Source organism: Lipophrys pholis (genome assembly GCF_963383615.2).
Source record: "Lipophrys pholis genome assembly, chromosome: 5".
NCBI lineage: Eukaryota > Metazoa > Chordata > Actinopteri > Blenniiformes > Blenniidae > Lipophrys > Lipophrys pholis.
Genome location: NC_137628.1, coordinates 6,772,321 through 6,795,624, shown reverse-complemented (window position 1 = coordinate 6,795,624; position 23,304 = coordinate 6,772,321). Strand labels below are relative to the sequence as shown.

Sequence of the window (23,304 nt, the reverse complement as noted above, 5' to 3'; positions counted from 1 at the left end):
GAAGCTGAGTTACTGGTATGGAACAGGTTGAAAAAAGATCAATACCAGAATCTCTTCTTTTTATTCACTCATAAACCTCTCCTTGTGAAAAATCTGACTCAGTGAGAGTAAAAACAAAGCCGGTTTGGAGTATCAGCTCCAACTGTTTCACATTCGTTTCAATGAAAAACGCTATAGATTAAACACTTATATTTTATTGCAATAACGCATGTGACTACTGAGACAAACTGTCAACAAGACAATTACGGATCCTTTGGTTAAATTATTCCTTGGGATTTTACCCAACCTATTCATAGTTCCCCACGACTACACATATTAGGAGCAACGGGCTGCTGCGGTACAGAAGGAGCAGTCAGGGGTTTGTGGGCTCGTGTGCACATAGTAAAGATGTGGGCCAAGCTGTGACTTTCACTTTCCCCAACTCCCCAACCAGCGTGACAGTTCTGTATTGTGTTCATTCCTATATCAGACTGACAACTAAACTTTTAGGTCTGACTGGACAGATGGTGTAGACCTTATAAAAAAGCTGGTGTCCCACCCATCAAAGAATTTCTCTCTCTGTCTCTTTCAGTCGGTGGTTGCTCGGGGCCTTCTGAACAGAATTCAGGAAAACGCTGGCTACCTTCCAATCTACATTAACTTCTCTGCACAGACCTCGTCCGCCCGCACGCAGGACATCATCGAGTCCAAACTGGAGAAAAGGAGAAAGAACGTTCTGGGTAGGATACAACAAATACAAATTCAGTCATGCATTTGCTGATCAGTCACCTGATCAACAATGTTGCTGCCAGCTGGGAGCCATGATAACTCTGGATAGAGCAGCTTCTTTCTTTTGGTTCGTTGAAAAGACTGAACATGTTCACACTACAATACCTATTGTGCTCTTGCTTGTTTTCGTGTTTCATTTCTTTCCTTAAAGATGAAGATGATACTGACGGTTGTCGTTTGGTGGCTCCCTTCTGGAGTCGCATCATGTGATCCACGTTTTTACCTTCAGAGAAATTTAGGAGCAGTGAGATTCAAACCCCCAACCTTTCATTTCCAAGTTCCACAGATCAAATAGTTTTTCTGGATGTGCTCTTCATCCATTTATCTATGGTCGTTTGAGCAAGGTCAGACTTGTTGGGGCTGGAATCCGTCTCAGCTGACTTGGAGAAACAGTTGCTGTACACCCCCGAAACATCTCCAGTCCATCACATCGAGCACAAATACTTTTTTTGTTGTTGTGACACAGAGTATATGTGATTTAAAAAAAAAAGGCTATATTTTCACAAATTCAAAGAATTACTGCTGAAAATTCTACAATGTCAATACTGTATGAAGCCAATTTTTGTGAAACCTTCTGGTGCAAAATACAGTGAAATGTCCCAAAAACTTCTCCTGTAGCTGCGACATTATGAATGTTTTTACAAACTCAGTCTCACTTGTGGTTTGGCGGGCCTAATGTTTGACACCCCCAGTCAAACTTATTACCACTCTGACATCTGCTGATGCATTTCAGTTTTCACTTTCCATCCTTTTTTCTCTCTCTTCCGTCTGTTTAGGTCCGCCTGGTAACAAGAAGTTGTTGGTGTTTGTTGACGACTTGAATATGCCAAAGCTGGACGCTTACGGCTCTCAGCCTCCGATTGAACTCCTGCGTCAGTTTCAGGACTTCTCTGGATTCTATGACAGAAGCAAATTTTTCTGGAAGGAGATCCAGGTATTCTAACAAGATGTACTACTGAGTCTTTAGTTTGAGATTGTTAAAGAACTGAAGCTGCAGCTTTAAATCTATTGACTCAGTCAGCAAGAACTGAATTTATTTGTCATTATTTTCAGATCGGGTTTTCATATCATGTGCTCTTTGTCAACATTGTGGTTTATGCTCCTAAACTGAAGAATTGTCTGTATTATTAATCTTATGTGATATAAGGGGTGATTGTCGTCCTTACTGTGTACTGTTGATGGGGACACTGATTTGGGATTACGTTTTTCCAGGAGATGTAATCTCATGTTGTAAACATTATTTGATGGGGTTCATGAAGGAAAATATTCTCATTCCCATGTATGTTTGTTTTATTATTCACAGTCTCCTCTTTTCTTCTTTGTTATTCTCTCTCGCCCTTCAGGAAATGACCATTGCAGCTGCGTGTGCTCCTCCAGGAGGAGGACGCAACCCCGTAACACCCCGATTCATTCGCCACTTCAGCATTCTTTGCCTACCAACACCCTCAGAGCACAGCCTCAAGCAGATCTTCAGAGTCAGTGACTGCACATTTATGGATGAAATCGGATGAAATCACCCATAAGCGCTGCACCTTTAGAGATGCTCTGACCTGGTCATCTAACATCACAATTTAGTTTGTATTAAGTCTTTGTGCTTGCTCTCCTCGACTAATTTTTGTGATGTTTCAATGGTTAAATTTGTCCTCGTTTCAAAGTTCATTTATATTAGTTGGTTTGATCAGGTTCAGATGTTGAATTATTGTGTTGTCAGAGTGGCGTTTAAAGTACACACACTCCTCATTCTGAGCTTTCTCTTTCCATCCTTCTGGCTGTTTCAACTACTTCCTTTCCATCCCTCGTTGTAACTCTCTCTTTTCCTCCCCAAACTCCATCCAGGCCATTCTGAATGGTTTCCTCGCCGAGTTTTCCCAGGAGGTGCAGAACTGTACCACACAGATTGTGGATGCAGCTGTGGAGATTTACAACCGTTTGAGTGTGGATCTGCTGCCCACTCCAGCTAAATCCCACTACGTCTTCAATTTACGGGATCTCTCCAAGTGTGTCCAAGGTGAGACTTGTACCCACACTTTTGGCGTTCAGGTAACCTCTTTGTATCTCTAAAGCGGTTGTTACCACTACCTACATACTGTGTTGTGGCTGAGCATTTCTCTTTTACTTAATATGGAAGAAATAATATTAAAGTCATGAGAATGTGGCACCAAAAAAGTGACGCTTACAGGTTATCACGGGTGAATAACTTAGACGTTTTTCTTTTATTAAGGCGATGTAAATAAAACAAACAGATTCAAATATCATCTGAATGTCAAACTAGCAGGGAATGTGTGTAAAGTATAGATTAAAACATCCATCCATCTTCTCCCACTCATCCATTTTCCGGGTCGCGGGGGTGGCACTCTGAGCACTGTCACCCAGATCACATTGCACCGATTAACAACCTTCCTGCAGGTGGTGAGCCCATGGGGAGGTGGCGCCCAGCGAGGGATATGAACCCACTGCTTTGAGATTGCGAGTCTCATGCTCTACCAACTGAGCTAACCAGTGTTTAGATTAAAACAAATAAGTTTTAATTATTCCTGGTAAACCCCAAATTCTACTTTGTAAGTAGGTGTCTTTAGCCTTAATTGAAAAATATTGAGGTATTTTTCAGCTTGTTGGGACGGTGCTATGTTCACTGGTACGCTCAAAATAAATCAACTCAGGAAGTTGTTCAATTTGCATATCAGAAATATGTTTGATTAATATGATTAATACATGTTGATCAGATAACGTGATTCAAATGGATTCAATCTACTTAATCTGAATAGATGGAAATGCGTAGCATGAATTACATTAATTAAACGCATTTTTTGGGGGAGTGTAACAACAGTTTATAAATGTTTTGAAAATAAGGACACCATTTTTTTAGGGGGAAGTTTTTGAGGTAGTCTTTTTTTTAACGATGCAAACTTTCTTTCTTTCTTGTCTAACCATTTTTTAGACTGAGATGTCCCAACATACTGTTTCTCCATTTTTCCCTAAGCAGATATAACCATTTTTTTTTAAAAAACACACACGGTTTCAGTCTTTGTATTCACACAACATGGGGCACAGCTATAATTTATCTCTTCAAGCTACATTATCCAACATATAGGCCTCTTCTCTGCCTCCTCATGCACTAAAAGTGTCTGCGCTGTCGTCCCTCTGCCTCCCTTCGCTCTCTCTACCCAGCAGGCATCATCACAACATAAAAGAAGCACAGCATCTCCTTCTACCCCCTTTTTTTCCTGCACAATATTCATTCAGTATAACTTGAATGTGTTTTGTCAAACATTCAGTGCCTTATAGCAGTACATACACTACCCAGATGATGAGGGACAATAACTCACACCCACTCCTTCCTTCTTTGATATTCATAAAACATAACAGCGAATATATTTTCTGATGCCTTTTCATGTTGATTTCGTCATCGACCAAATCATTTCCATCAATATATCCCGTCTCTCCGTCTGTCCGTGCCCAGGCATACTGCAGTGCGAGCCAGGTCAAGTCAGGAACAAGACCCAGATCTTCCGTCTCTTCTGCCACGAATGTCAACGTGTTTTCCACGATCGACTCATCAACAGCCAGGATAAGATTTATTTCAACACCATCGTCTCTGAGATGGCCAGTAAGAAAGAAGCAAAAGCTCGGCTCAATGAATACTTTCAGTGGCATTTGTGTTTGCAGTGGTCATGTGTAAACGGCACAAACAGTGAGAAACGTCACCAAACAACAGAAGTGACCAATTTCTTACGTATTGTGCAGCTTAGAATCTCATGAGTTTAGAAATGCCCCAGTGTTAATCACATCGTCTTGTTCCTCGCAGGCACATATTTTGATATCACCTTGGAACCTTCTTACTTTCTAACCCAGCCCATCATATTTGGAGACTTCATCAAGGTCGGTTTAACCTCAAGAGGATATTTCATCCATACATCCTCAAATATTTCACAGGTGTTTTATTTTTTTTTTTCTTCTCTGCCACCATCCAATAATAATAATTACCTAGGTGGCTGCTGACAAAGAAGACCGTCTGTACGAAGATCTGACAGACATAAATAAGATCCAGGGTGTCCTCCAGGAATATCTGGATGATTACAACATGACCTTCTCCAAGGAGACCAAGCTGGTTTTCTTCCAGGATGCTGTTGAGCATGTCTCCAGGTGTGTTGGTCTATTTGCACCACTGGTTTGCTCGATTTCTTTTTCTGAAAAGTGATTTCTTAGTTGGCTGTTAATGGATTGCAACAATAGGTCCAAACTTTGAAGACAAATGTACATCAGTGATGGAGCGCTCCGAGAAAAACAATCACTGTGACATGATTCACAGTGAGGACCCAGGCGCAAGAATCAGATCAAACTATATATTTCAACCTCAAAAACTCTCCTAGTTTAGTGCACCATTAATCAGTTTGACAGGCAAAGTGAAAAAAAGACACTACAAGGCTTTTGGCAGCTGAGCAGACAGAGGACATGTGCAAGCTTGTACAACAGAAGTGTCTCGGTTGTAGCTGTGTGCTGTGTTAAAAACACTGATGCACCAAAATAATTCACAGTCATGTGTTAAACTAAACTGCAATCAGTTAACATGTTGGACAAGTATGTTACAGTGCTTACCTCTGATTTATCACCAAATATCTGCTTTTTCAATCACTTCCTTGACAAAGATATGAATAATATGTGAAAAGGTAATTATATCCTCAGAAACTATGATTACCCCTCTTCAGGATAAAATAATCCTTGTTGACAATTTGCATAAAAATCCTTCAGTCTCTGACATCAACTCTGTTCTCTCTGGGTTGATTCGAGATAAGATTCAAATGTGGGCTTTAATTGATCCATTGCATAACCCTGGATATCTTCTTATTGGACCACGGCTTGCGTCAGAACTCCTAATGATCACACCCACATGTATTAAACACACTTCTCGCACTGGTGCTCAATATAAAAGAAGAATCAGGGAAATACATTTCAGTTCATGAAGTTGGAAATAAACAAATGTTAGCCTGTATACTTGTGTGGATGTTTTACAGAGATATGAACAATTTATTCAGTGAACCAGGCTCAAATTTGAAGCCTTTGTAAACAAAACAAAACGCACTGCCAAATTTAAGAGAACATCTTTTTTGAAACCACGGAACAAACGTTTAATGAAAAGATGCATTTACATTAAGCAAAACTTGTGGTTCAGTCCTAGTTATTAAAGATTTCCCTGTTGTAGTCGTACACTTTGGTGCGACTGCAAGTTTTCTGCAGACCCTGTAAGAAAAGTCTGCAGCCATTGATGACTTCATTTTGCGTCAGATAGTCTTCTCATTCTGTACAAATCAGCAGTTTGAAATTCGACTTCAGTCCAATGATTTGACCCGGTGGAATGATTTATTTTGAATAATTTGAGGATCCGTGATGTCGCTCATCAGGCTCATGTGAAGCCGCTGGCATTACTGGGCTCTTTGGATTTTAGCACGAGGACACTGCAACTTTAATAGCCAAGAGAAGACTGGAGTCATAATGCCAGGCTTTAAATAAAACAAGTCCCACCTGTTGCTCCCTTAAGAATTTCCAGTTTTTGTCATTTAATCTGGAAGTCATTTGTATACATGAAATCAATAATAATATATTCACATCTTATTAAAGATGAATTTCCTGTCTAAACATGTTTAATATTTAAGCAAATTATCCCCTGCATTGAAGTCATTTTTTCACATTTTGCTCAGACACTGACAATTAACCCTATCATGAGCAGTCGCTGAATTATTGTAAGAAAGTATGAAGATGTAAGAAAACGTGAAGAATATGAACACCAACATATAAAATTTTAATAGTTTTGTGAAAAATGCTGACCAAAATCTGCCTTTTTACCATTTTTAACCTCAGAATGATTCTAAATGTCATAAATGTCCTCTTCTTTAAAATCTTGTTGTCACATCTCAGACATTGACTAATGTGGAATGATTTTCTTTTTTCCTGACATGTCTGGAAATTAAAAAGGTGAAGAAAAAAAAATCCGTTTTTCCAGCTTTTTTGGTGTTTGTCCTTTTTTTCCTTTTCAGGATTGCTCGAATGATTCGCCAGGAGAGGGGCAATGCCTTGCTCGTAGGGGTGGGAGGCACGGGGAAGCAGTCCCTCACCCGGCTGGCGGCTCACATGTGCGGGTACCGCTGCTTCGAGATCGAACTCACCCGTGGCTACAGCTACGACAGCTTCCACGAAGACCTGAGGAAGCTCTACAGGATGGCTGGCGTGGAGGGGAAGGACATGGTGTTCCTCTTCTCTGACACTCAGGTGGGAAAGAGCGCGGCTGCTGCGAGACATTCACGCCTTGAAACTTCTGCACACGTGCCGCTGCATCCTCTGTTTCTGTGATAGATTGTGGCGGAGGAGTTTTTGGAGGACATCAACAACATGCTGAACTCTGGCGAGGTGCCCAACCTCTTTGAGAAAGATGAGCTGGAACAAGTTCTCGCAGACACGCGCCCCAAAGCCAATGAGGCTGGAATCAGTGAAGAGAATAGGGATGAGGTAGGCTCACACTGACGTAAGACAAACAAACAAAACAAACAATATTCTGGCGGAGAAAAACTTTGTACTGTGAATATCTGCTGCATGTGCAAGCAATCGGAGGGATTCTAAGCACCTTCGGTGAAGTTTGATGGAAAAATTTCTCAAAGTCTTTTGCACAAACTCATTAATTTTTGATTGTGTTAATTTATAAAAGCTAATTATAATGTAAATATAAAAGTATGTACCCATTTGCAGGTGTACCATAGTCCTGGAAGGATAGATTAAAGGCAATTTAGAATCTAATCTGAATAATACCAGATGACTCACTCGTTGTTGATTTTTGCTTTCTCAATGGATGATTAGCTGTGCATGACGCCCACTGCATTGCTCAAAGTGATTGTACTTATTATTGGAGTCACTCATGGGGGATTTGTTTTTGTTTGTTTTCTATTATGGGGTCGTGACTTTAATATGTCTACAGATGTGAGAGGACTACACCGGGATTTGCGTTGTAAAGAACTAATTAAATCAATTGTGACTATACTGAATTAGTAATGTGAAAGGCAGTTTTGTTCATCAGTGGACGCGGTGGCAGCTGGAGCTCAGTGGAACTCCTTAGTGGAATGAACAGATTGAGCAGGAGTTGTGAGCCACCTGTCCATATGCGCGGCTGGTGCTACGTGAATACAGTGAGCCCGCATCGTGTGAGAATTACAAAGCAGACATGGTCAGCTCACTCTTTTCAAGAGTGTCCCCAGTACCAGTTCTGGTTGATGGTATAACCCACGATTGCGGAGATCAAACTGTTCGAAATTGAAAGTAAAAGGCGAACTTTATTTGAATGATCAGGGGTCATCAAAATCCAAAGTTCATGCAAAAACCATTAAACCATGACACCATAAGAAAAAATGACTGAGAAGATATGCCAGTGACACAACACTGAGACCCAGAACTGAGCAGCAGTTTACTGTAGTATTATTGTTAGTTTGTGTACGCCACGCAGTGAGTGTGAGTTTGTGATAACATTCATGTTGAAGACTGCAGATGCAGATATTATGCAGCCAGAGAGGTTTTTACCTACACCAAGTCTGAGAGAGAAACAGTGGTTAGATGGGATCTCACATTGTTTTTCTCAAGAAATCTCAGCTTGTTCAGATTTTAACTTCAGATTGGCTCTCCAAAACAATGAAGACCCGATCTGAAGTTTAAGAGAAAATTTGAATACTATCAGAAATTAAGAATTAGTCCTTTGTGCCAATATGCTAACCATCAGAGTGACCCCATCCAATCACAGACGAGCTATACTGTTCAATACTGAAAGTTGAAGTTATAATGGAAGAAGAAACAGGAGCACTTGCTCATTTCACATTTTTCAACAACGATATAAATCCAGTTAAAAATCCCGTAATGAAAGGATTAATTTAGATTCCAATTAATAAACATGCATCAAGTAAAAGTCATCGCAAACAACTGAACTGCAAGCATGTGTACATGTGTCCGTGTGCTTGATGCCTCTCTCAGGTGTTCCAGTATTTCATCTCTCGGGTCCGGGAGAAGCTTCACATCGTTCTGTGCATGAGTCCTGTGGGCGACGCCTTCAGGTCTCGCTGTCGTATGTTTCCTTCACTGGTGAACTGCTGCACCATCGACTGGTTTGTGCAGGTACACAAGCAGAGAAGCCGGATTTTACCGGTTAATTTTCAGAACACATTCAGGGATGAGTCAGTCGATACTTACACTTCGTTTTCAACTGTACTGTTGGACCTGGAAACTATTTCACTCAGCTCAGTTTTGTAAGCTCATGAGGTGAAAGTCTCCGGCTGGCTTTAGAAAGGATTCTTTTATTAGTTTATAAATCTCTCTAATGTCGTGGTCGTCCCTATTTATCAGACCTGCATTTATAGTATGAGTCTTCTGGAGCCCTCAGGTCTTCAGGAGACTCTCATTGTTCCTGAAATTGAAAGAAGATCCCACAGTGAGGCCTCCTTTTATTATTACGATCTGCAGGACAGAATCTTTGTCATTGTTAAAAACAACAAATTAAATCCAGTCCGCACGTATGCAAAAGGTTGAAAATTCAAATGAGAGCATAAAAGAACTGTCTATGTGTGTATAAAAGGAGGTAGAATGTTTAAAAAAACAACAACAAAAGGCACAAAAAACACTCAGCGATTAAAAATGCATGTAAACTTATAGCAGTGCAGGATTTTGAATAAAATCGAGATCCACCTTTTTTTTTTTTAGGTTGTATTTGTACAGAAAATGTTTTATTGCCATATTTTCTAATATTCTTTTTCTTTTATTTACATATTGATTGGCTTTAGCGTCTGATCTCTTTTTTTCTCTGCTATGTCCAGTGGCCTCGGGAGGCACTGCTCTCTGTCTCTCAGGCTTTTTTCCAGAGCGTGGACTTTGGCAGCGAGGAGCTGAAGCAAAGCTTCTCGACCATGTGTGTGGAAATTCACGTCAGCGTCACCGACATGGCCGAGCGCTTCTACGCCGAGCTGAGACGCCGTTACTACACCACGCCAACCTCTTACCTGGAGCTCATCAACCTTTACCTCAGCATGCTTGATACCAAGAGACAAGAGTTAGTTTCGGTATGCTTGACCCGTCATAGGTGATTATTGTCCGGTCATGATGATGATTACGACCCGACACATGACGCCTGTCTGTGTTGGGTGTTCCTGTGCAGGCTCGAGATCGCGTGAAGAATGGTCTGACGAAGCTGCTGGAGACCAATGACCTCGTGGACACGATGAAAGTGGATCTCTCGGCTCTTGAACCAGTTCTCAAACAAAAATCTATGGATGTCGATGCCCTCATGCAGAAACTGGCAGTGGATCAGGAGAACGCCGACGAGGTCAGTTTGTGTCTGACCTCTCCTTTCGTGACACTTAAAGACACGATGCTCTGTGGACGCATTCCTTAAAACTGTGTGGTCCCCGCAGGTGCGTAGCGTTGTGAAGGAAGATGAGGCTTTGGCTCAGGTGAAGGCTGACGACACCCAGGCAATAGCAGAAGATGCTCAGAGGGATCTGGACGAGGCCCTGCCGGCCCTGGAAGGGGCCAATCAGGCCCTCAGTTCGCTTGACAAGGCCGACATCTCCGAGATCAAGGTGTTCACCAAACCGCCAGACCTCGTCATGACTGTCATGGAGGCAATCTGCATACTGCTCAACTGCAAGTCAGTAGACTTCATTTTCTTTCCAAACGACTTCATTTATATTTATAGTGTTAGATGAAATACTACTTCTCTAAAGCAATACATCAATATTTTTCACAGTTGGATGTTCTTGCTGTTAAGCAAGAGCACTAACCATAACATTTAATTAAGTTCCTCTGTGTCCAAATATATTTCTAACCATCATACTGTGTCCATATCAAAGCAAAACTCTTATATGTGGAATTTTCACATGCATTTTGCAATTCCACACAAGCCCTAAGGTAAGGTGTTGTTTGTCACTGTTACTTAAAAGTTCCAACCTGGTTTCAGTAAATCCTTCACGACGACTCAGATTAACAATCTGTTCAGGTAATACTGTATGTCCAACAGATTCGTCTTATAACGAGAGAATTTGGCCATACCTGCCCAGTTACTAATCATCACCATTAGGCTTTTTTAGAGATGCTCTATTTCTGACAATGTCCCGCTCACATCTCTCTCTCTCTCTCTCTCCGCTTACAGACCAGACTGGCAAAGTGCCAAGCAATTACTGGGAGACGCCAATTTCCTCAGACGCCTGACAACCTATGACAAGGACAATATCAAGCCTCAGATCCTGCTGAAACTGCAGAAATACATCAACAACCCTGATTTCATACCAGAAAAGGTCTGATATATTTATACACTCAGATTTGATTAAAAAGTTTGTGATGAAATTGTAATTTTGAACAATTTAATCAAAATCTCACAGTTGGTTGACAACAACATGGTGATTGCTGAAATGTTGAAAATCACCCACACACATATTTATGTATATATGAAATGCAGTTTTTGAGATCTTACAGTGTTCCTGTGGTTAGGTGGCGAAGGTGTCCAAGGCCTGCAAATCCATGTGCATGTGGGTCAGAGCCATGGATCTGTATTCCAGAGTCCTCAAAGACGTCGGTCCCAAGAGAGAAAAACTGGCCAAAGCGCAGGTCAATTACATTGATTGCAGCACAAATGTGTTTGTATATATTCTATATGTTTTAAAATAGTATTAATGCTGTGTTAAAACCCCATTCTGTGACACCTAATTGTCAGCCTTATGTCCTATACCATCTACCAAGGGATGGCCTGTATACATAAGACTACATTTTTAAAATGGGAAAATACCACCGATATTGCTCTAATGGCTTTTTAATGACTTTTTTTTAATGCAGGAGGATCTGGATGCGACCATGGAAACCCTGAGGGAGAGGCAGCAGCGGCTCCAGGAGGTGGAGGAGAAGATCACGGTCCTGCAGGAGCAGTTTAACAGCAGTGTAAATGAGAAAGAAGATTTGGGTGAGAGCTTTGCACCGCATGCACTGCTATGCTGAACTCGACCTTAAGGACAACTGCCTGTTGTAGTTTATCTGTGAAGTACTTTGTGAAGAGGCTTCAGGAAACAAAAGTGAATTCTGCTTTGAGTACTTTTCAAAGCGCGAAACAAAGAAAGAAAATGCCTTTCAGGATTTGTCTCACCTTCTTCTCACCTCCGCTTCCTTGCCTGTAGTTAGCACCATGGCGCTGACGGAAGCTCGACTGACCCGGGCAGGGAAGCTAACTTCGGCTCTGGGTAATGAGCAGATACGCTGGCAGGAAAGTGTGGCTCTGTTTGAGCAAGAGATCACCAACGTTGTGGGGAATGCCTTCATTGCAGCGGCATGTGTGGCTTACTACGGAGCATTCACTTCCCACTATAGACAGTTGGTAAGTACAGTGGTGTGCACATAATATCATTTATAGAATATCATTTTTCATTTTATTTGGTAACCTCCTCAATTCTTCTTGGCCAGTGACTGCATGTTTATTTTCCGACAGACGCTCAAAACATCTAGAACAAGGGTGTCAAACATAAGGCCCGCGGGCCAAAACCGACCGCAGGGGGCTCCAATCCGACCGTCAAACCACCAAGCAAATTGTAAAACTTTCAAAGAAAACCTAGATTTTATTCAAACAAATTTCTTAAGAGTAGCAGACACAACACAACACTGAGGCCCGAGCTGAGGTATCAGTGATGCTGCCATGAGAACGAGTTACCTCGTTGCAATCAAACTCGTCTCAAAGCCATGCTGTCCGCGTGAGTTAATATAAACACCCATAATGCAACAGCTTTTTTTTTTTTTTTTTTTTTTTTTGACATTTCACTGTAATTTGCACCAGAAGTTTTCATTAGAAATTGGCTTCATATTGAGATTGTAGTTATTTACGGTAGTTATTGCATGGCTTTGTTAAAATGTAGATATTTTCATCACGTGTACTCTGCATCACAACAAAGAAAATCTTTGAAGTTTAAATTTAAAGGTTATTCTGGCGCTATTTTACCGTTCCAGCCCACTCGAGATGAAACTGGGCCGAATGTGGCCCCTGAACTAAAATGTGTCTCTGATGTAGAAAGTTGTAATTTAAAAACATAAATATCTTGCAGTAATGCGATTGATTCACCCCATTTATAGATATTGTCCAAACTGAATATGCTGAACAATTTTGGATTTTAGTATTCAATAAAATGTTACAACATTGATTCAAGTGAAAAGAAACAAAACATAAAATATTATTGATCAACATTTAAGGGTGAATTTTCATCTTTTGAAAGTATTTTTGTGAGTGCCCTTTAAACGGTTTCATTTTGCCCCTCACTTCAATGTAATCGTGCACTTCATAAGACAGAAAATTTGGCTCAGCCTTTTCATTTTCATCCTGGTACTTCTTCCTTTAGATGCAATTCCCAGTGCCGTAAAAACACTGAACTTAATTTGTTCAGACAACATTAAAACACAGAAGTTAATAGTTAAAAGCCTGTAATAAGAAGCAATTAAAAGCAGAAACAACAAAAGAACTGCTGTATGCAGCATCAAAGCATCTCTGAGATCAAATTAAAAGAAAGTGAAAGCATGCAGAGTGAGACTTCACGTGTCCTTCCTTTTTCCAGCTCATTGACGGGTGGATAAAACAATGCCAGAAACTGAACATCCCCATCAGTTCCAGCTTCAGTTTGATTAATATTCTGGGTGATCCCTACGTCATTCGCCAGTGGAACACGGAGGGGCTGCCTCGGGACACAGTCTCTACAGAGAATGCGATCCTGGTGGCTGAGGGACGCCGCTGGCCTCTGATGATCGACCCGCAGGACCAGGTGACGTAGAAAAGAGGCAGAAAGCAGCTTTCATGGAGCTGCTATTAGAAAGTCATTGACCAGTTGCTCGTTTCCCAAAGAATTACTAATGTATCCCAGATGTGATTCGACAATTTGATCTGAAATCGGTCCAAAACACCTCAGTATCAGATCTCCTCAAAACCACAGACAGAATTGTGACCGTGTCAACAACACTGGGCAAAACAAACCAAATAAAACATCATGATGATGTGTGTGGAGAGCTACAGTTACTTACTGTGTATGCTGCCAATAAAAGAAGAGGGGCAAGGGAGAGACAGGAAATGACAAAATAATGTCGTAGTATCGTTGGAGAGTGGTGCAGCAGAGGAACAGAATCTAAATCTTATATCATGTAAACCAGTTGCCACGCAGCTGAGAGTTGTGGCAATGAAATTGAAGAAAAAAAGAAAACTCCTGCATTGCACAGGGAGAACATGCAAATTCCACACTGGAAGGCCCCCAAACACCAGCCCGGACTTGAACTGGGATTATTCTCGCTCTGATTAAACACACTGTCCTTTCAGGGGGAAGACAAAACTAAACTCTGTTTTCTGGTTGAAGGTTTAATCCACGCTCTCCTCTCTCGCAATTATTTGTACTTAATTTGATTAGAAATACAAGCCGCAGACCATATTGGCATAACTAGCAGAAGAACGTGTCTCAAAATAGAACGTCCTGCCCGACATAGTCAGACTCTAAAATCCACAGACTGTTCCCCGCCCTGGGATACACACATTGTTTCCTGCTTCTCCACATACAGAGGATACAGAGCACCTCACATGGACTGAGAATGTATTTACAGAACCTAAATATTTGATCAGCTTTGGGCTTTCCGGGTACACTCTTTTATTCTTTTGACAGATTCATCCTCCTCTTAAGCCTGATGTGCAACTATACATTTATGTATACTGGATACACTTTCAAATTTCTAAAAATAAATATTTAAAAATGAATGATACACTTTTAATGTAAATGATTAATCTCAGTATTTTTCAGACGTAAGTGAATTTAATGCTGACTCGCCTATTTTTAAAACATAAAAAAAATGTTATACCCCTTAGAATCAAAAGGGCTTTTCGACCCCCCCCCCCCCCCCATGAATCTTTGCCATCGCTCCTGGGTCGGACCTCGTCAGTTGCGAATCACTCCATTCGTAAGATTAATTCTGTCATGCTCAGGCAAACCGGTGGATCCGCTCCAAAGAGGCCAAACATGGGCTGAAGGTGATCAAGCTGACAGACCCAAACTTTCTCCGGACGCTCGAGAACGCCATACGCATGGGCATGCCGGTGCTTCTGGAAGAGGTACGAACACATTAGAACTGTGTAACTGATACTTGGATATACAGTAGATTACAGCACTTCTATGAGCTTTTCAATAAAGCGTTCTTCTTGCTGTAAGGTGTTTGTGCCGTGTGCTTGTGTGTGTGTTCAGTTGAAGGAGAGTCTCGATCCAGCACTGGAGCCCATCCTGCTCAAACAGACGTTCGTGGCCGGTGGACGAACCCTGATCCGACTCGGAGACTCGGATATCGACTACGACAAAAACTTCCGGTTCTATATGACCACTAAGATGGCCAACCCACATTACCTGCCGGAGGTGAGGACAGCGAAAAATGTCTTCTAATGTGTTTGTGTTCAAACCATTGAAAGGTCAAGTGTGTGTTTCTCGGCTTGTGGACCCTGTGTGGTTTACAAAGTTAGTTTCCAGTTAGTTTCAAGCTGGTTTCTCCATGGTTTCACGTGTGATAGGAAGAAAGAAGTTAAATCAATTGCATTTACATAAGATGACATATGTATCTACTACTGAACTGCTAAACATTCTTGATTTTTTTAAATATATGCATGATAATTATATAAACTAAATCTAGAGTCATACTGTTAACACAATATTTACCATCCAGTATATCTATGTAATAGAATGACTTAAACGCAAGTTTTAAACTCTTTTCACGAGGTGAATTTTTAGTTTTTAAAGCTGATTTCAGCAACAGATCTCAGCCCGAGTGGTTTTATTTCAGAAGAAATGCCAAACAAGTGTGTTTTGTGGGCCCAGAATAGCAGCATACACGCAGACCTTTTTTCGACACGGTGTCAACATGCCCGATGATCTAAAAAGTGCTTGGATCAGGAAAGGTTTTTTGAGGATTTTCAGAAGATGAAGCCACCTGTCAGCCAGCCTAATGGTGTTTGTTCAAGACAAGTGCCGCAAAAACAGCAGCACCAGAGTGAAAGTGAGTCTTTATTGTGGCGTTAGTTCCAACCAGCACTGCAAACGGGCAGTAAAAGACATAATACGACATGTTGCCGTGTGTAAAGCCGGTGTAAGGAACGAGCAAAAGTAGCACCTGAAAGTGTCTTTCTCCCTTAGACAGGATTTTCAATTTGGTCTAAAAGTTCCACTCAGTTTTTTTTATTTTTTTATTTCTGCTTTTCAGATATGTATCAAAGTGACAATCATCAATTTCACTGTGACCAAGTCCGGCTTGGAGGACCAACTGCTCAGGTACTTAAACACACACTGCTCTCCTTCTACATCACCAAGTAAAGAGGATATACACCCTGGAGAGACGGACAACTTTACACACATTTACAACCACAGGCAATTTTCGAGTCGCCAGTTTGCCTCAAACCCAAGCTTTCAGACTTTGTGTAACCTGTGCTGTCTTATCAGTGATGTGGTGCGCCTGGAGAGTCCACATCTTGAGGAACAGCGGAATGAGCTGATCGTAAGCATCAATGCAGACCGCAGCCAGCTGAAAGATATTGAAGATCGCATCCTCAAGCTTCTCTTCACCTCAGAGGGGAATATACTTGACAATGAGGAACTAGTGAAGACTCTCCAAGAGTCAAAGGTGGGAGTCGTCTGTGTTGTGCTGTTATATCAAAAGCTTTTGCATTACATTTCATCATCCACAGCGGCTTTCAATGAGGTTTTCCAACTTTTGTTTCATTCGGATTTCCTCACTTTGTAAATTTCCTCTGTTCGTGTTTTACGGCCTTTTCACTTTTGATCTCTTCTGCCTGTTTTGCTTTGCGTTCACTCTCCTTTTCTCCAGGTGACATCAGAGACCATAAAGCATCGTCTGGAGGAGGCAGAGGCCACCGAGCTGATGATCAACTCTGCCAGAGAGTGCTACCGACCCGTGGCCACCCGAGGCTCCGTCTTGTACTTTGTCATCGCCAGTCTCTCTGAGATCGACCCCATGTATCAGTTCTCTCTCAAATACTTCAAGCAGGTGAAAAAAAAAAAAGATTTTTTTTTTCCCAAACCATTAAAAAAAAAAATATCTGACAGCTTCTCTGAAAATGCTTCATTTTTTTTATTTATTTATTTTTTAAATTTCCTTCTCATCTCTCAGCTTTTTAATGCCACCATCGATACAGCCGAGCAGAGCAGCGTGTTAGAAGAGCGTCTCCAAATCCTGCTGGACCAGATCTTACTAAACTCCTACATCAACGTGTCGCGAGGCCTCTTTGAGCAGCATAAGCTCATCTACAGCTTCATGCTGTGTGTGGAAATCATGAGGCAGCGCGGGGAGATCTCCGACGAGGAGTTTCAGCACTTCCTCCGAGGAGCCTCTTCTCTGGACAAGGTGAGCAGCGTCTGTCAGGATTTAAATGGTACAGAAGCATAAAGTCAACTGCTAAACGTTTTGTTGCATTGTTTCTCGCAACCTTTATGATAAACTCTTGGCTATTTGGTGTTTTCCCTCTTTCTGGATGAGTACACGCCTAGTAATTAGTCATATATTGAAAACTTAAGCAAAACTGTTTAAGTTGATTCTACCAATTGAACACCATTATTTTACATAAAGAAAAATGTCACTGTCTCAGTCAGAACGTTATAGGACCCAATGCTGCAAAGGGTGGCCATTAAAACCCTGACGCTCCTGATTATCACCAGCAACAAAGACAAAAAAAAATGAAAGCTGGATTTTACTGGGACTTGTCATATAAAAACAGTCCCCGGCTGTTACTGATATAGAAAATACAAGGGTCCTAATCAGACATGAATCAGGCTCTGGTTTGTGGAGATACACCTGCTCACTGTGTCCCAATGTAAACTTGTTCAGAAAGGAAAAAGCGACAAACATAATAAACACAATACAACTGAAATATACAACTCTGCCTCTCAGAGAGGAATGTTTCCTGAATGTCTGTAATGTATGTGCCACACAGAGCGGACCGTAATGATCAGAAATCCACAGAGAGCAGACGTAAGCAGGGTTTGATTGAGGAAGCTTTTCTCTGAAATTACTGCCATGCAGGTTGGATGGGCGGCTGTGCAGCTGAAGTACATCAACTCAGATCTTCTGAGTTTGAACAGATCTGACCTGATGCCTGTCAGGACATTTGACCACTGAAACTCGATGTTTGATTTCTGCTAGAAATATTGAGATAATAGCCAATTGAATTTGCTATGTTATAAGTGCCAACCACAAAGACCTTTGAGGTGACAGCAGGAAGGGGATTCCCAGTTATATTACATTTGGAAATAGAAGAAAGTAGAATATATGTATAGTTTGTTGGCCAGAGCCTGCATATAGACTGTTTTACTTTCCCTCTGTAGGTGATATTTTCACTCTCTGCCCTCCTTACGTCAGGCGCAAATTGATGAGTAAAGACCATATTCTTTCCTTTTTACTTGAACTCATTGCTGCACACCGGCTGAGTCTGATGGAAACACAGACATCAGGACTGAGACAAAGAGACCACACAGCTCTGGGAAATTCTCGCTGTGGATAGGACAACAAAACAAATATTTCTGTGAAAGAGAGATAAGAAATATCTGTACTTTTCAGCTGCCCATTCAGCCTGCATGCAGAAATCTAATGAATGGTAAGAATTGAAAAAAGTATCCGGATGTGAAGTCAGAGATGAGTCCTTTCTGGACACACTCATGGACTTTAAATTAGCTTTTACCTCAGAATAACCCCACTTGTTTAGTCTGATCTTTCAGAGTTTTTCTGTCGCTCTTTATATGTGTGTGGGATTTTTTTCGTTCTTTTTTCCCCCCTCCTATCCCAGTGGGACAAGAGATGTGCAATAACTGCGCCAATGTTTTAGAATTGAAACGGTGAATACGGGGAAAGGTGACAGAGCAGAGAAGAACATCTGGGATTTGGTGCAGGTTTTATTTACACACCGTGATCCTGATTACAGCGTTGCAAACCCCACGGGTATATTTATTGTCTTCACCCACCATTTTCTTCTCATTCATGTGAAAGTAGTCGGTCCGGAGGAGGCTCCTGTTGACTGCCGCGATCGTCATGCTAATTCTGTCCTTCCCTCTTCTCCTTCACTGTCATGTTTCTGTCTCTTGTCTATTACCTCGCAGGCCCAACACATCCATCATCCATACATGTCTCGCTAATTTTGTATGCCTTTTCAGATCTGTCTCTTGTGTGTACCTGCACCAGTTGTTCCGTATTATCTTCCCTTTACATTTTCTTGCCTCTTTTAATTCCTGATTCCCCGCGTCTCGGCCCGAGGCCTGGCTTCCGTCTTTTGCTCCTTTGCTTTCTTCCACCTGTTGTGACTGCTTGGTTTTCTATTTCTCCGTCTCCCAGGACTTTGCAGAGAGACCAGATGTGCCATGGCTAAGTGATTTCTCCTGGCAGACGTGTTGCGAGCTGGAGGACACACTGCCCTGCTTCAAAGACATCTCTAAGGAAATCACCACAACACATATCCATATCAAACTGGGTAATCCACGTCCACTGTTATCTTGACAGGTCCAGCAACAATCACCATATTCAGTGAATATCGGCGTTAATGTGCCTGACCAACATACAAATGATCACACCTTCCCCTTTGCCCGATTTATTCTAATCTTTATCCGACATTGATTTTGCCGCTCAGTGTACAATTCCCTGTTGAGTCGTGGACAAAGGTTTCATTAAAGCTGTTTGTAATTTGTGTGGCGATAACCGAGTTGCCTCTCCTTCAGGGCGTTTCCAAGCATCTGTCAATCCAGAAACCTGGGAAGGCTATGCGTCAGACTTGCCTCCTCTCGAGGAGTCCAAAGTGGAGAAAACCGAAGTGAAAAGCCACTGGAATGAGAAGCTTGGAACCTTCCAGAAACTCGTCCTCATCAAGAGCCTCATGGAAGAGAAGGTGAGCCAGGAGGAAGTCGGAGAAAAGAAAAGGACAGTTTTTCATGTTTAGGCATAACTGAGTACATTTGTAATGATTGTACATTAAGCTATCCACTCATTTTAAATTAGGGAGTTTTCCTTTGTTGGAGGCTTTTCTGCATCCAGTGCTCGACTTTTCTAGTCTGGTATCATGTGAATTAATGCCACACTTTGATGTCCAGGTGGTTTTCGCTGTGACCGAGTTCGTGATTGTCAACCTGGGGAAACAGTTTGTGGAGAACCCTCCAGTCGACCTGGCAAATCTCTACAGCGACATGTCGCCCTCCACCCCACTGGTATTCATCCTCAGCACAGGATCCGACCCCATGGGGGCTTTCCAGCGCTTCGCAAACGAGAGAGGCTGCCTCGACAGGTAGAAATAAGAAAAGAAGTTTAAAGTGAAGGCTTTTTTTATTTTTCTTGTTTGTCACTGCAATTACTTCCACCGAAACATCACAGAAGATTTGTACTGCTGTTAGATAAATTTAGTTAATTCAATATTAGTGTCTGTTTTGTATATGTGTATGATTATCTTTGTGCGTCTGTAGTGAGATTTGCTTGTGCCCACTAACTACAAAGACCTGTAAAAGTTTTCACCTCCAGCTCAGTCTCACACTCCACTGGATTTTATTCGGGATGCACCGATGCCACTATGTTAAAGTACGAGTAAGCTACTAACCTTTAGGTACTTGCCGATACAATTGATTATTAAATGCCATTAAGCCTAAGTTATACTCCATACAGTGATACGCGAAGGCTGTGCATTGCAAGGAAAAGTTCAAGTGAATGTCCCTGTCGCTGACAGTAGAAGAGTAACAAAACCCCCTTGACTGAAGCCCAAAGGCGACTTAATGACCAAGACACTCATCGGTCCATCCAAGCATCTAAAACATCTTGAATAAAAACCTATTTTTAAAAGATATTATACACACACATTGTATTACATGTGAACTAATTGTACACACAAATTTAGATACACAAATCTCAGTGCACACAGACTATCTCGTCACAGTTCCATTATAATCTGTAATGTCCGGTGTATGGCTCGGTTCTTTTGTTTCTCAGGGTTGAGTCCATCTCTCTGGGTCAGGGCCAGGGGCCGATAGCAGAGAAGATGATTCTTGCAGCGCTGAAAAGTGGCAACTGGGTCTTCTTGCAAAACTGCCATCTGGCCGTTTCCTGGATGTTAGCGATGGAGGAGCTCATCAAAACCTTCACTGAACCCGGTGCTGCCACTAAGAACAGATAATCTCACACACGTCCTACAGAAATCCCCCTGTTTGCTTAATCGGCCTGCTCACTCTTCATTTTGGAATGTAGAACACTTTGTTTCGCTCTTCCATCTCAACTCTTTCTCCACCGTAACCTAGGGTGAGGGGGGAATATGGGCAAAGGCAGAGTACATCCTGCACAGGTCGAATCACAAAAATAACACAAGAATTAGGAAAGATTTAAGGTAAATATAGAAGTATAATCTTCTTCATCCACCCGGGGGTCACAGGGGCCAGAGCCAATCCTATGTTTTCAGTCTCTCATAAATGTATTTGTGTTATGATTATTATGCACTCGCTAAATCCCTGCACCGTCACCACAGCCAGGATTTGAAGAAATACATTATTTTCTAAATCACGTACATATTTCTGATAAAACAGACATGATTTGGGAAATGTAAGTATATTTCAGTACTGCTCCACTTTGCAGTGTCTTTACACACTATGCATGTCTGTCTTTACAGGACCATTTCCTCTGACTACACCGGTAAAAAAAACAAAAACAAACATACAGTTTAAGTGATTGCTTAACAAGCGAGCCAATAAATCTAAACAGCCACTCCAGTGCATTCTCCATCGGTTTCGTCTGTAAATCTGCTACTGTGAAAGGATGCATTGAGTTGTTTTTTTTTCTAGCAAAGACATTGTGGGATAATTGCTAACTCAGGACATATGGATCCTTTAATGGCTCCACTAACGTCAGCAAAAACACTGACGGCATCCATCAGCAAACAGCAAATAGCTCTTCTCCCGGCAACACAAATGACTAAAAGATGCTGCTTTGTGATTTCATTCTTTTTTTTTTGTTCTTGTTTTGTATCAGACAAAAAAACTCTTAATGCATTTTTTTTTTCACATCCGTTAGAATCTTCTGTAGCAGTTATTGATGTTCTTCTCTGTTTCTGTGCAGATACTTCAATCCACAAGAACTTCCGTTTGTTTCTCAGCTCCATGCCGACTAAAGTGTTTCCTGTTACTGTGCTTCAGAACTCTGTCAAGGTGTAATTTCAAATTGTTCATCCATCATCTCACTTCAAAGGGTGTTTAGAGGAGCAGTGTTCCCAGTTTGAATGTTGTGTCTCTTTCAATTTGCAACTTTAAACAAATCGGTGTCCTCAACATGTTCGATCAGTATAGTTTCTGAGACTTTAGTGAAAATCTGTGCTCACACTCTCTTTTATTACTGTTTTTATTTTCTGGAAATACAGAACAAAGCTCATTACAAGCAGGGCAACTGATGGTAATACGCTGAGGCGTTAGATAATGGAGTTATAATTGGGTCTGTCAGGACGAAGCGAACAAATTATTAAATGTAAATACAAAGGCTAAGTGAAAGTAATTGGCCGAGCTTTTAGTGAAGTTTGATGTGACATTGTGCATGCATTGTAATTAGCGGAACAAAAGACAAAACTGATATGTACTTATTCAAAACGAGTGTCACAGCATCAGTGGAGTCACTGCTGCAGGTTCTGCAGAGACAATTTTATCTTTAAAAAGAAAATAGATTTCATTTTCTGGTTTATTTTTAGGATTTAGGAGTCATTTATCTGTATGTGGAAATGTAGTTTAATATACATTATTATCAGAGCACTTCTTCTTCATGTCTTTTTTTCCCCCCCAAATTACCTATAAAAGTTATCGTACTTGACATATTCATTTAATGATGGATTTGTTTATCTTTTATTGGAGCGGAGCTTGAAACTTTTCTGAGCTATTAATGACGAAGCTTACATAAATGTTTTTCTTTTTATTTGTCTTATCATCTATCACACATTATGTTTGTGTTTTAGAAAACCCCCAGTTTTGTGGTTATCTCATCATCACCCGAAATTGAATTAAAAGAAAAGAAAAAAGGAAAATATCTAGGCAAGAAAAACAGTGCAACAATATTTCAAAATAGAAACTGGAATGTACAATATCCAACACAATAGGAAATGTAGTACTAGTAGTTTGTAGTTTGAGCTGCTCTTCCTGTAATTTTTTGTTAGTTTTTTCCAGTAGAGGCTGTTAAATCTACAGGTGTTGACGTGGTGTTTTTCACTCGCCAGGTGACAAACGAGCCTCCAAAAGGCCTGCGAGCGAACATGCGACGAGCCTTCACTGAGGTCACCAACAGTTTCTTTGAAGAGCACGCTCTGGGACGCCAGTGGAGGAAGATCGTTTTTGGGATTTGCTTCTTCCACGCAATCGTTCAGGTGACGCACCTCATGCATCTCTGGTCATTACTAATTTGAATGTTTCTTGTTTATTTTTCACTTTTGCCCATCTGACGTCTTTTTATGTGTCTTAATTTGTT

General features: G+C 41.3%; 1 protein-coding gene across 1 annotated transcript in view; it reads left to right on the top strand.

Annotated features, from left to right (window-relative positions):
• The window catches only part of dnah6 (dynein, axonemal, heavy chain 6), a gene marked incomplete at its 5' end in the record, with an annotated part of 53,692 nt that overhangs the window by 23,213 nt on the left and 7,175 nt on the right, over nucleotides 1-23,304 (top strand). The window contains 30 exons of the mRNA XM_080463590.1: nucleotides 572-719; nucleotides 1,545-1,702; nucleotides 2,112-2,243; nucleotides 2,605-2,776; nucleotides 4,229-4,375; nucleotides 4,574-4,647; nucleotides 4,757-4,911; nucleotides 6,801-7,032; nucleotides 7,117-7,269; nucleotides 8,773-8,913; nucleotides 9,609-9,851; nucleotides 9,947-10,122; nucleotides 10,211-10,438; nucleotides 10,940-11,084; nucleotides 11,278-11,394; nucleotides 11,620-11,743; nucleotides 11,955-12,151; nucleotides 13,374-13,577; nucleotides 14,777-14,902; nucleotides 15,033-15,197; nucleotides 16,036-16,103; nucleotides 16,272-16,452; nucleotides 16,657-16,836; nucleotides 16,960-17,193; nucleotides 19,171-19,306; nucleotides 19,551-19,717; nucleotides 19,920-20,110; nucleotides 20,803-20,963; nucleotides 21,919-22,007; nucleotides 23,057-23,203. Coding sequence (XP_080319716.1) covers nucleotides 572-719; nucleotides 1,545-1,702; nucleotides 2,112-2,243; nucleotides 2,605-2,776; nucleotides 4,229-4,375; nucleotides 4,574-4,647; nucleotides 4,757-4,911; nucleotides 6,801-7,032; nucleotides 7,117-7,269; nucleotides 8,773-8,913; nucleotides 9,609-9,851; nucleotides 9,947-10,122; nucleotides 10,211-10,438; nucleotides 10,940-11,084; nucleotides 11,278-11,394; nucleotides 11,620-11,743; nucleotides 11,955-12,151; nucleotides 13,374-13,577; nucleotides 14,777-14,902; nucleotides 15,033-15,197; nucleotides 16,036-16,103; nucleotides 16,272-16,452; nucleotides 16,657-16,836; nucleotides 16,960-17,193; nucleotides 19,171-19,306; nucleotides 19,551-19,717; nucleotides 19,920-20,110; nucleotides 20,803-20,963; nucleotides 21,919-22,007; nucleotides 23,057-23,203 — 4,791 coding nt within the window. The remainder of the gene's footprint in view (nucleotides 1-571; nucleotides 720-1,544; nucleotides 1,703-2,111; nucleotides 2,244-2,604; nucleotides 2,777-4,228; nucleotides 4,376-4,573; nucleotides 4,648-4,756; nucleotides 4,912-6,800; nucleotides 7,033-7,116; nucleotides 7,270-8,772; nucleotides 8,914-9,608; nucleotides 9,852-9,946; nucleotides 10,123-10,210; nucleotides 10,439-10,939; nucleotides 11,085-11,277; nucleotides 11,395-11,619; nucleotides 11,744-11,954; nucleotides 12,152-13,373; nucleotides 13,578-14,776; nucleotides 14,903-15,032; nucleotides 15,198-16,035; nucleotides 16,104-16,271; nucleotides 16,453-16,656; nucleotides 16,837-16,959; nucleotides 17,194-19,170; nucleotides 19,307-19,550; nucleotides 19,718-19,919; nucleotides 20,111-20,802; nucleotides 20,964-21,918; nucleotides 22,008-23,056; nucleotides 23,204-23,304) is intronic.